A 13,615-nucleotide genomic window follows, 5' to 3' on the forward strand; every position below is an offset into this window, starting at 1 on the left:
GAACCCAACTGTCTTCAAATCTAAAACTTGCTCGAGTGATGCCACGATATGAATAAAACGTCTAGGAAGCTTGTAAGGAACTTTTTCACCATCTTTTCTTCTGAGAATAACTCTCCAAGCGTGGCAGCTTTTGATGAATAACTCGATAACATGGCTGCGTAGTCATCAATCGTCCCTGTTTCTTTCATCTTCAGCCCATCGAATTTTGACATTAGAGTTTGGAGCTTCGCCTCCTTCACTCTTTCAGCACGAAGATGTCGGGTCTTAAGCGCTTCCCACATCTCCTCTGCTGTTTTCAGATTTCCGACTTGTAGAATCTGAGCCTCGAGAATTGATTGAAAAATCTAGGCGATTACTATACTGTTTCTTTTCATATCGCCATTTCCCGGGTCAATTGCATCCCACACGCCATGCACGTTCATTAGTACTCGCATGTGCATAGCCCAAACGGTGTAGTTTGACGAAGTCAGTTTTGGACTTTGAAACGAACCAGTGTTTGGTTCCCTCGTTTGTGGAGGTGTAGATGAATCCCCCATAAGTCACGAACCTGATCCTTCACAATCAGATTCCTCTCTTCTTGTTGTTAGCCGATTGCACAGGTCCGATCAGAGAATCCCCTGAGTCGCAGGTTTCTCTAATCTGAATCTTGGTGTGGAATTGAAGAATGGCTATGATACCAATTCTGGTATGCAGAGTATTATATTGTGATGAACCGGACAAAACAAAGAAAATAAACAACGATGGAATTTGGCTTAACTCCCAAACTTTATAATCAAGAAAATCTGACTCAATAAACTTGATACATTGTCCCTATCCTTTAAACACGGTATATATATACTAACCTAAACGCGTTAGAATATATTTAGGACAGAATAAAATCAACTTGATAATTATCTCCATCTAAACCTTAAATAGATTTTCCATAAAATAATTATCCATAAATAATAACCCGGTTACTTGCACACCAAGTTAACCAGTTTCTTCTTTCCCAAGCCGCTCCACGCAATTGCCATAAGACGAATCGGGATTCATCAACACTATAGTACACTTTGAGACCACAAATTTCATTTTTTGACAACCCGGGTAATATAAAAGGAATTCAGGGTCTCAAAATGTATTTTGGTGTTTACCATAGGGTTGTAAATTGCTTTTTTTTTTTTAAATTTATGTTTTTAACATTGAACTTTTATAGAGTTATTATACATTAATATTAATAGTTCTTTTGCTTTAAATGATTTACATTTTTACCCATGAACTTTACTACTTTTTTTTAAATGATTTGCGTTTCTATCCTAAATTATAAATAAATTTTTGTTTAGTAAATCTTTTTTCAAGAAATATTTTTTAAAAATCTTTTTCTGTACCTTATTTTTTTGTTAATTTATATATCATAATTAAAGCTAATTTTTAACTACTGACACTAGTTAACCGTATATCTTACTTAAGTTTACCATCTTTTAGGTTAAAGCCCATATCTATATACTAATTCATCGACATACCTAATAACAAATACATTCTTGTAAACACCCCTACAACCTCAGCGTAAAACGTGGACTCTAATACCTGAAAATATAATAATCTTTTTGAAGAAATAAAATCAAATATACAATATTATTTGTCTATTTGAAACAAACCCGTTTTTCAAATCTACCTATTTTATATTCAAAAGCAATCCACCATACATTAGGTGATGTGACCAAGATCATTGAATAAGATTAACCTACACTTCTAAAAAGCAAAAAGCCATTTCACCAAAGCAAAATAAAAAATTATTAAATCATTCTTCAATAAAAAAGCATATATTCAACCAAATCATACAAAAGCTCGATATTGTCTGAGGGATAATGAAATACATTCCATGGATTGTTTATGTTACATCTTTTTTCCTTTTGTTTTTACTTTATATAGTTTATGTGATATATAACTTTTGTTTGCCTTTAAAAATACAAAAACTCATCACGTTTTTATTTTAAAACTGCTACTGTTGTTACTTTTCCTTTTTATTAATATCAAAAGTACATTTTTTTATAAAAGTTCCAAGATTTAATATATATTTATATGAAAAACCCACCAGTCGTCGAACCGTTTTAGTAGGACAGTCCGTGAGAATGGGCCCTCCTCTCGGTTTGCGTGCGACCGCTTCGGTTACCAATGGAATGCATGTCTGCACCCAAGTAATTCCTAGTTTCCCCTTCCAATACTTAAGTACCTACCAATATTAATGTAAACAAACACATTAGCATAATGATATGATATCTAAAGTTAACAAACAATTATAATAGTAACAGACCTTTGACATGGGTGGTCTGCATTCTGGTTCTTTTTGAAGACATAAGGAGGCAGCATGACCGATAGCATGCAACTCGTTAGGAAAATTATGAAGTTGATATGATCCTAACCGTCGGTCCAGCAGATTATGCTTATAAGCTAGAAGATGGACAGGTTCCATTTGTTCTGGTGTATAAACATCATGCCAAAAATGTTGTGTTTTGTAACATTGTAACTCATTGGTTCTTCGACCGGTGATTAGCTCTAACAGTACTAATCCAAATGCATATATGTCCACTTTCTCTGTTATTATTCCTCCATTAAAGTATTCTGGTGCAAGATACCTACATGTATAAACATGAAACTTAATAAAAAGAAAATGATTATTGTTTGTTTAATTATGGATGTAGATTATTGGTATACCCTGAAGTTCCTATGACCCGATCCTCGTCACATGTATCGTATTCAGTGTGTAAGCTAACAAGACCGAAGTCTGCAACCTGGATGTGTAAGGATGCATTTGGTAAATTAGATAAAAAAAAACTTAATAATTTGGTTCTAACTAACGTGACGTACCAATGGCTCGTAATCGTGAGTTAGCAGGATGTTTTTAGGCCGCATGTCTCTGTGAACTATGCATCCGACTCTACAATCTTCATGAAGATACCTTAATCCTGTTGCGGTTCCAATTGCTACTTTCAAACGTGACGGCCAGTCTAAATATGTTCTTTTGTTAACTATTATTCAAAAGTCATTGTGTTAGTACATTTAACATTGTTTAATTAGTATAAATCAAGAGGATATTCTATACCGTGTAAATGAATGTCCAACGAGCCGTTGCAAACATACTCATAAACTAATAACCTTTCATTCCGGTCGATGCAAAAGCCAACCAACAAGACGACATTTTTATGTTGTGCACAGCTTAGTACTTTCACTTCTTTACAGAAATCAACATCTTCATGGGACCCCGAATATTTTAACTGTTTAATTGCAACGACCAGACCATCTTTTAACATGCCTTTGTAAACAACCCACAACCGTCCTTCCGCCACAAAGCTTTGATCAGAGAAATCATCAGTAGCTTCTAGAAGCTCGCTATAAAAAAACTGTCTTAACGGTTTCACCAGTGCAGGCGCTTGGTATTGACAAAGAGAACACAATGGTGGTGGTAGTGACACTGTTCTTCCCAAAGAAACTGCTTCTCTAATTCCCGAACTAAAAATCTTTTCTTTTGGATGTGAAAATTGGGAATTTTGATTTACAATGTTGTTTTGAGGAACTTTAGAAGATGGGTTCGGTATTAGTGAAAGAGCTATGACTCGTTCGCCACAAGAATCCATTGTATTATGCAGATTGTCATAATTATCTGGTATATTGATTTGTGACGGTTTTCCTTTGATTAGGTGTTCAAACAACGGGTTCTGTTTGTAAACAAGGAAAACAGAAGATGTAACGGAGTTTGATAAAAGGTTTTTATTACAAGTTTGCGGATGAAACACCGATGTTTCTTCAGGACTGCTGACTGGAGTGGAATGATTCACACCATGGCCTAAAAGTTTTTCAGGATCTGCAGTCGGTGACGAAGCTGCTGAAAAGAAAGGTGTTTGAAGCTCGTCGGGTCGACCCAGATTGAGCTTAAGGACTTTGGGTACCGAACCGTTCATTACCACAATATTGCAATGTAGCTCCTCCATGCAGTGTTTAAGTTCTTGTTTCAATTTCCTGATTCAAAAAACACAAAACCATTTGACTCTTGAAAGTCAAAACTGGACTCTAATTTGATTCGTACAATGAGATAATAGTTTTACTTCTATTTACTTATCCAATACGACCCAATTGGCGGAGTTATACTTTGCTTGAGCTGCCACAGCGCCCGCCTGTGTACTTGACACCACCTTGATTTGCACCATAACCTGCAGTTGACTAGTTGAGGTCAATATGAATTTCATCCTAACTGATAGAAATTCTCTGTGTGTAACTGAGCAATAGTTGTCAATAGCAAATAGCGGGGAAAAGAGACAAGCTACCTATATGTTACGTTGCGGTAGCGACAAAATGGCGCCCTCTAATTCATGTTTAGCAATAAATAGGTAAGAAATTAAAAAGAAAATGTTTTACATTCAAGTAGTAAACTATTGTAGCAATTATAATCAATAAATATTCACACCACTAAAATATAAACTATAATCAATAAATAAACAGTCAAACCACCAAAATAGCTAAAAAATAAACATAAAAATAAATATAGAAATAAAAATCACAAAAGCGCCACTATTTGGTTGCTAAACACCCTATAGCAACATATGATGTGTAAAAATCATATGTTGTAAAAATCACGATCAGGCACCGATGATTAGTCGGAAATAGGAGGGCTACCGATTCGATTTCACCTAATCCGGCACTAGATCCGTACCGCTCAAAATTGGCCAAATTTTGGTTAAAATTGGTTTAAACACTAGTCGGGTTAAAATCCGGCACTAGTCGGCACCCCACTGCCCGACAAACGCCTAGCAAGTTCTACAACACCGGTAACTTTATAATTTGCGCTGAATTAACTTTTTGAGCGTTTATTAAACCGAATGAGTACGAATTATTTGATCCCCCAATCGTACCAATTTCCAAGCTAAAATCCTAGAAATGACAGATTCTGCATCTAATTGCAATGGAGTATGTGTAATTACGTAAATATAATATTATAATATAATGATCCAATTACAAATATAGAGACAGGTAAGCGGGATTTTGAATGTAAATGTAAATAATATTCTTACCTCAAATTGATTTTGAAATTGTAGGACCATCCGTGACCAAGTTTCCGAGATCCGACATATCCGATCCGGTAAATTACCACAATCTTCACTTTTACGGCAATCACCATTCAACCGTCTCCATCTCCAAAACCTCTGGCCTGCAATATATTATTAATTATTATTACCACCAACATTAATTATAACGACACATAATAAAACAGTACTGATGCATGGGTTATTGGGTTACTACTTGTTTTGTTGCTGGAATATACTGCCAGCAGCATAACACAGTCACCCGGATGAACCACATGAGTAAGTGCCCAAGCCAAAGCTTGCTTTGAGACTATCTTCTCGTCTGCTTTCACGGCCACGATCACATTCTCCGGCAACCTACGACGTGCTTTCTCAACGGGGTGCTCGTGTTGTTTTGGCGGGAACATGGATGGGTTTTGGTCGGGGAAATTAAGATTGTAAGAATGAAGAAACTGATGACAAACAGTGGCTGAACTGAAGGAAGCTTGTTTATTTAAGTTATAAACAAGTGAATTAATGTTTTGTAATGTTCGGGATTGAGTTTGAAAACTACTTATTGGCTAGCTTTTAAAAAATATGTTTTTTTTCTCTCTTTTAAATAGTTAAATTAAAATGAATTTGTATGATTGTCGGACGGCATTTAACTTATTGGTTTTTGGAAAAAGTCAATAAGACGGTAATGACATACGTGTAATTAAGCCATTTTCTTAAACTTTATTTTTATTTTCAAATATTATGAATATTTTTAAAAAAAAGTATAAAATTTGAACTGTATAAATAGTTAAATAAAGACGGTTATAGAACCGTAAAGAGTTAATATGAACTGGTACTGAAACCGGTTTGGGAAGAACTAGTCAGAAAAAAACAATCGTAGGGATGAAATTAGGTTGTAATCCTACAAATTAAACTTGATCAAACTTCGTCAAATCTAACCCAAACTGATCAAACCCGATTCATTGATTTTCTTTAACCCGCGCCCAACCGGAACCGGTTTGGATAATCTCTATAAGCAAACAAGAGTTGTAGTCAGTATTTGCAGTTTTAAACTTAATATTGGTTATAAAAAAGACAACACAAGCTAACATTATTCTAAATATTTTATAAAGTAAAACAAGTAAAAGAAAAAAAGAGTTGAGTAATATGTATATACGTACATAATATTTGTATATACATGTATATATTTTTCTTAAATGAAATGATCAACCCTTACTCCCAAGGCAAGTAGACGATGTTGATATCGTGGGGCATGGTATTGTCTAGACAGGACACACAATCTGCATGTGATCACATTAATTTACAGGTATTATTATTAATTTATTATGGTAGTTATTGTCAACATTCTTGTGGTGGATAGTGCATTATTAGCTTATATCTTTTTGCCAGACAATTGACTACGATTTCTTAATAATTGAATATATTTTACATGTTTCACGATTTAAATCACAAAGGGGATAGGAAATCGAATTTACAGGATGCTTAGGGGAGGCGGGCTGGTGCGTGAGGAAGATACCATCACGCGTGATGGCCTCATGCACACCGCCGCCGGTCCCCCATCACGCGTGATGGGGGGTGTGCGTGATAGCCATCACCCAAGTGAGGGGGTGTTTATCGAGAAATATGACCGTTGGGGGAGGGAGCCTTGGGGGGGGGGGGGGTTAGATAAAAAAAAATAACCAATATAAAACCAAATCCAACTCAAAACACTCTCAATCTTCCCCTTCATTCACAACAAAAAAATATGGAATTTCCGAAATACTTGGTTCCCTTAGACACCGATAGCTCTTCGTCTTCGGACGATGACATTCTCGAATGGTTCCCGTTGTTATATAACGAACTTGAAGGCCCGAGCCGTCCAAAGAAAAAAATGGTGGAGCGTGATCGTATACATGCCCACGAAGTGCTAATGAACGACTATTTTGTGAAGGAACCGAAATACAATGACGAGACGTTTAGGGAGCGATTTCGTTTGCCGAAATCTTTATTTTTAAAGATTGTAGTCGACGACTGATGGTTGTGAAAAGGCGTGTATATTATTATATTATTTGTTTAATTTTAGTTTAAATATTATGTGAACTTTGGTACTTCAAGCGTGTTTATGTGTTTCAGGATACTTGACGTTAAGGACGCTTATCGGGATGAATTACGGGCTTGGAACGAAGATATAGAAGACTCATGATGATTGGCACACTTTCCTATGCAAAATAAATGAAGAAAATAAAGAAAATTCTGTCAGACGCCTTTAGCGCGGTGCTAAAGGGTCCTGATGGTGATGCCAGCGTATCTCTAAGATCATCAGAATTTTGAGTCTTTAGCGCGACGCGAAAATCACACCCCTGGGATGTTAGCGACGCGCTAAGATCCTCCTGACGGGAAAAATAACCCTAACTTTGATATAATCAGTTTTTCAGCCCCCATTCGACCTATCCTTCATTCCTTCAACCAAATACAAGCCCTAGGACGATTTTCCACCATCCCGAAGCCTCCGGTTCGTCCATTCATCGCATGCTTTCGTCCTCTCATCAGATAAACGAATCCTTCGTGATGCCGATGTCAAGCTAAAACCACTGTATTCACTTTAGGCTAGGGTTTTGTGTAAACTAACTTTGATCAGATTCTATGTTTTGAATGAGTATGAACTTGATTGATTGTTTTTAATCTTGTTTTACATTACGAATTGATTGTTTAAACAGTTTATGATTTTGATTATCAAACTTTGCATCACTTTTCTGGTTGTGTTCATCACATGTAGGGTTAGCTCTTATGTCATTGAACCAATAATCGTTAGTCATTGCTTATAACTGATTTTCATATTTTAAACTGGTAATTGGGTAAACCGGAGTTCAGATTGTTTCAACAATTCGGTTAGGGTATCATTTGTCCTCACAACCCAACTGTTAGGTTTTGTAATTACTGCGCAATTAATCTTATGAATCTGTGATTAGTCGGTCATCACATTACCTGAACCTGAAGTGAATCGTTTTCTCATAATTGTTTACAGTTCGTTTAAAGTAACCGTGTGTTTTTATTAAATCATCTTTTATAAACCGCTTGACATCGTTTGTCCACCGTAGTTAATTAGTTAATAATTATGAACTTTACTTGCACTTTCCACTGATTCCCTGTGGAGACGACCTTACTTACCCATACTAGTTATAGGTATTTAAGCTTCATAAATACTTGTTTTTGATTAGAGCACGACATCTACATCAACGACGAAGCAAATGAAGAATGGTTTCAATAATCTTACGACGCGAGGGGCAAACAAAGTTTTACGGCGCTTCAAAAATGCACATCCGCTATTCGTCAATTAGCGACAGGTAACCCACCCGACCAATTCGATGAATACTAACAAATGCCTGAGAGAACTTCACGTGAATGTCTACAATTCTTTTGTAACACGATTATAAAATTGTATGCCAAAGAGATTCTACGAAAACCAACAAGACACGACATTACACGTTTTTACGCCGCGCACGAGGCTAGATGGCATTTTCCAGGGATGCTCGGCAGCATCGATTGTACACATATCGAATTGTCCACGGGAGTTGCGAGGGGCGTATGTTAGGGGTGATATCAAACGACCGACCATCTCACTAGAAGCGGTTGCGTCAAATGATTTATGGTTTTGGCATTCTTATTTTGGTGTTCCCGGCTCAAACAACGACATCACTGTTCTGTACACATCACCGTTGTTTCAGAGCGTAACAAATGGTACCGCACCTTTCTGTCCTTATTTTGTCAACGGGAGATATTACAGACGTGGCTACTATCTTGTCGATGGTATCTACCCGCAATGTTCTGTTTTTGTAAAAGCCTTTTCGTTTCCTGTCGAGGAAAATGAAAAAGCGTTCAAGAAGTTGCAAGAATCGGCAAGAAAAGATGTTGAGAGAGATTTCGGTGTTTTAAAGGGTAGATGGTGCATACTTAGTCGACCGGTTCGTGCAATGAAAAAAGCCACGATCTCTAGCTACGTGTATGCATGCATCATATTACACAATATGTTAATAAAAGAATATGGAAATGCAATTTCTCCAGATTGGGTACTGGATCCTCCTACTCAAGTTCCCGTTCCCGATGATGTGCAATTAGACTTGCGGGATGAAGATATTCACCATCGGTTGAGATGGGATCTAGTTGAGCTTATAGGTTCTTTAGGTTTGGAATTTCCGAATTCAAACGAGGAGTAGACGTTTATTGTAACTTTTATTTTTTAATTCTAACTTTTAAGTTGAATTATGTTCTAGTAAACTGTTTATTTTTTAAGTTCTAGTAAAATATTGTTTTTATTTTTTAAGTTGCAAAAAAAAAAACAAAAAAACAAAAAAAAAATTTCCTATCACACCACACCACCACCCCTACCAAATTCCATCAAAATGTGATGGATTTGGGGTTGATGATGTGGCATATCACCATTGAATGTGATGTGTGAGGAAAATACCCCCCCCCCTCCCCCCTTATGAAGTAACGAACTATTAACAACGCGGCATATGTATAAAATCACCTACACTATCATTAACAAATGAATAGGTACGCAACTTAAACAACATAATTACATAAAATGAGTCGCCGGTCACTCTTACAAATAATTTGAAAAATTTATATAATATATCATAGTATATTCAATTAAAAAATTAATGAAATTCTTGGTTTTTTGGTATAATAAAAAAACAAATAATAATAAAGTATAAAAGTTGTTTGATTAATTTTTTTATGAAACTAGATTAAAAGAAAACCAAGGCCTTTTCAATTTTGTCATTTCAATCATTTGCAATCTTCTTTATTTACAATATTTTGATTGGTCCATCAAGAAAGTTTGATAATAATTCAGATCTATTTCACACATTTCTTACAAATTCTTTTAACTTCTTATTTGACCAGGGCTCTACAAATATGCACCCACAAGTTCTTCGCGATTCAAGATCTTGAAGGAAAATGATGTCTTCGACAAACAAAATCAGTTTCGATAAAGAAGCATGCCTGCTTGCCATTTGTTACAACATTGAAAGCAGTGTGATGGTTGGAGTCTTGGAGAGTTGTGCGGTGATAAATATGTCTCCAGATCCAAAGCAATTTTTAGCTTAATAGTATTTCTTTTTGTCGCTTGAGTTAATTAAAACAAGTACTAGAAGAATCGATCGAGGGAACTATGACAAATATTGGAAAGCTTTAGATTGTGAAAAACACAAAGTTTATTTACTTTATTTCATTTTAGGTTAATTAAACAGTTTTGAGGATTGAGTTTTGTAGATTGTTGTAAGACAACTTACTTTTAATGTTCTTAGACTTCAACGAAATCGTTAATAATTGACTTTAATAACTGTACTATCTGGCGTCGCGTAAATTAAGTTGAAGAGATCAACTCATACATTGGGGTCCAATATAATGAATAATAGTGTAAATACTTATAGGCATCGCTAGTTTTGAAAACATGAATGAAAGCTTAAGTGCTTTCTATACCAACAATATATTTAAAACAAAATAAACCACACAAGAGATTGAGGTCTCTTTGTTCTTACTATCCTTACATAAGATTAACCCCAACACATGATATTACTTTATTACATATTAATAAAACATATTTAAGTTGCGGCTTTAGTAAGGAATATATTGTAGCTGGAGTGGCGTTGTAGACGATCTAAATGTGGTAATTGATCATGATCATACATGATACATATCAGAGGACAAACGAGGGGCAATGAGAACCTCAAGTGGTGTTGCTTTGCTGCTACTCAACCCAGGGTTCTCCCTCATATCAATAGGTTTATTTGTTGGATTTTTTAGTGTGAACTGTTGTATCAAACTTGCTAAAGTTAAATGCAAAGCCTGCAGGGCAAACGAAACACCAGGACATATTCTTCTACCACTACCAAATGGAAGCAATTCAAAATGTTTTCCTTTGACATCGATATCCTTTTTAGTCTTCAAAAATCTTTCTGGCTGAAATTCATCTGGTTCTGACCACACATTAGGATCGCGATGCATTTTCGTAAAGATTTACTAGCAAACGTGTTCCTATTGGGATGTTGTAGCCACCCACAGTGCATTCCCCAATGGATTCGTGAGGAACAGAAAGAGGTCCAGCTGGGTATAAACGCAATGTTTCTTTGATGATGGCATCTATGTAGACTAAATTCTTCATGTCCTATTCCTCCAACAGTCTATTCTTTCCAACATGCTCGTCAATTTCATGTTGGGCGATTTCTAATGACTTTGGGTTGTTTAGCAGCAAAGACAAAGCCCAGGTTAACGTTATTGATGTTGTGTCCAAGCCTGCTGTTAGTAGTTGCTGTAACATTCAATGTATATTAGCACTACATATATCAACTAAGAATGTTGGCTGTCTGGTTCAGCTAGGTTTGATAAATTCTTTTTGACGAACTGCTGACTACGGTTTTTAAAAATGATAACGAACCATCCGTTCTCACGGTTTTATGATTTTACAGTCTGAGAAGAAAAAAATATTTGTCTCAAAAGCATAATTTTCTATTAATAAAAACCATACTTCACGACGGTGTTCATGAAAATCGAAATCCGAAAAAATCCGAAAAAACGAACCGAAACCCAAATAAATCGATCCGAATTCTTATTCGAAAATTCGGATCGAATTTATCCGAATAACTAATTCAGATTCGAATATGGAATTTAAAACAATTCGGATTGTTTGGATTATTCAGATTTCTGTTTAATCCAAACAAATAACATGTTTTTAGTGGTATTGTAAAGTTTTGTATGTTTATTTAGACTATTGTTTGAAGTTTGAACTTTGAATTTATGTTCAAGACTAATTTATATTTTTCGGTTTTGTATATTTATTTTGATTCTAAACGTGTAAAAAATGTTAGGGGAACAAAAACTGGAAAAATTTTGTTATTAGGTTATTTTCGGATTATTCGGATAGGGTCCTAAAAGGTTGAAATCCGGAAAATCTGAACCGAATAACCCGTTGTCCAGTACGATGAACACCCCCCGCTTCATGCTCCTAAAATGAATAAGTAAATAACAATTTTATCACCAGTTAAATTTATACCACCGATTCCAAATTTCAAACCATTGAAACCAAACCCATTAACTATCTTTGGTTTGGGACTGAAAAACTTATAGCTTAGCTTGGAATATACAACACTTAAAGAACTATACAAGTATACATGTATGTATAATATACTTACTTGGCATGTGGACTTTATAATTGTATCATGGTCAACACCAGGAAATTCGTCTTCCGAAACACCTTGAAGAGTTTTAATGAGCACATCTATGAATACTTGGCTGCCTTCAAGTTCCTGTGATGATTCTCCATATATTAATCTACGTTCCTTTAACCATTGCTCAAAAAATATGTCCAACTCTTTCCCTGTCTGCTTCATAGCTTTCTTGTATCCACCTATATCCACCCATTTAAGATAAGGGATATAATCAGATACCACAAATGCCCCTACTAACTCGAAAAATTTCCTTACGACCCTTTGAAATCGAACCCCTTCTTCATCGTTGGGCGACAACCTCTTTCCTGAATTAATCCTAACTAAAATGTTTAATATGTAGTTCCCAAACCATTGACTCATATCCACCTTCACCGTGTCCGAATTGCTACACTTTTTGTTGTTTATCCAAGCTTCATATATATCCTTAACGGATGCTCTAAGTTCGGAAACCCGAACATGCTCAAGAGAATCAACTCGTCGTTGAGAAAGAACCTCAAGCATGATAATCTTGCGCAATTTTCGCCAGTAATCTCCATACGGAGCAAAGCCAAGCATGGCATAGTTGTAGGCCATGATTTCTACTGCGGCTGCTTTGGGTCGACTAGCAAAGGCCTTGTCGTTTGTAGTAAAGCAATCCTTAGCTATCTCCCCACTACTCACCACCAAAACTTGGTGAACACCGAGCTTGATAATGAAGATAGGACCGTGTTTATCGGCCATGTTACCTAGCACCTTGTGAGGTAGCTCAGGTCCACCAAGAAGGTGAAGGTGTCCGATTATAGGCCATGCGCCCTTTGCTTGAGGTGGTTTTCTGCTTTTTCCTCTCTTTGCCATCTTTCTGTTGATGACATGGAGTAGGAACGCTAGTAGAATGAAAGATAAATAGGTGGTTGGTGTGATGGTTGATAGTTGTGAAAGATGGAACTCCATGGATTCGTTGTTATGGAAGAACTAGGTCTTTGAATGCAGACTAAAATAAGTGAGATGGAAGATATATACCGAAACGGAATCGTACCGGAACTAAAAGTTAAAAGACTTTATTTACACAAAAATTTGTCTCGCGTAATCCATGAAATAAACATGTGATATGCCAAAATAATACCCATCATGATTTGCATCGATTAAAAACCATAAAACTAGTTTTATATCCGTCCGGTGGACGGGTAAGTTAATGGCGTAAACATAATTATTAAGATAACGAAGAACATATTTAACTTGTAAGTGCAAAGCCAATGTCACCCTCCGACTAGGTAAATGCGGAAGCATAATACGGGAATGTAACATATAATTCTGGTATTAACCACATTGTTTATAAAGAAAATTAACAAACTAATTTATATCAAATTACATGGTTTTTAA

At 35.9% G+C, this 13,615-nt stretch overlaps 1 protein-coding gene and 1 pseudogene across 2 annotated transcripts; both read right to left on the bottom strand.

Moving 5' to 3' along the window:
• Positions 1–1,946: 1,946 nt before the first annotated feature.
• LOC143596568 (inactive protein kinase SELMODRAFT_444075-like) lies at positions 1,947–5,554 on the bottom strand. Its single transcript, XM_077075311.1, has 8 exons — positions 5,272–5,554; positions 5,043–5,179; positions 4,090–4,184; positions 3,080–3,993; positions 2,845–3,005; positions 2,692–2,768; positions 2,287–2,612; positions 1,947–2,200 (listed from the first exon to the last, which is right to left on the bottom strand). The coding sequence occupies exons 1-8, from the start codon at positions 5,459–5,461 to the stop codon at positions 2,088–2,090; spliced, it is 2,013 nt and encodes a 670-aa protein (XP_076931426.1). The 5' UTR covers positions 5,462–5,554; the 3' UTR covers positions 1,947–2,087.
• A 4,916-nt stretch (positions 5,555–10,470) lies between these two features.
• Positions 10,471–13,274, bottom strand: LOC143596569 (cytochrome P450 CYP82D47-like; annotated as a pseudogene). Its single transcript, XR_013146734.1, has 2 exons — positions 12,221–13,274; positions 10,471–11,340 (listed from the first exon to the last, which is right to left on the bottom strand). The product of XR_013146734.1 is annotated as a cytochrome P450 CYP82D47-like (transcript).
• Positions 13,275–13,615: the final 341 nt, after the last annotated feature.

This window comes from Bidens hawaiensis, unplaced genomic scaffold (assembly GCF_021521415.1).
Source record: "Bidens hawaiensis isolate Kalapana, Puna unplaced genomic scaffold, B.hawaiensis_p1.1 tig00046706_1, whole genome shotgun sequence".
NCBI classification, from domain to species: domain Eukaryota; kingdom Viridiplantae; phylum Streptophyta; class Magnoliopsida; order Asterales; family Asteraceae; genus Bidens; species Bidens hawaiensis.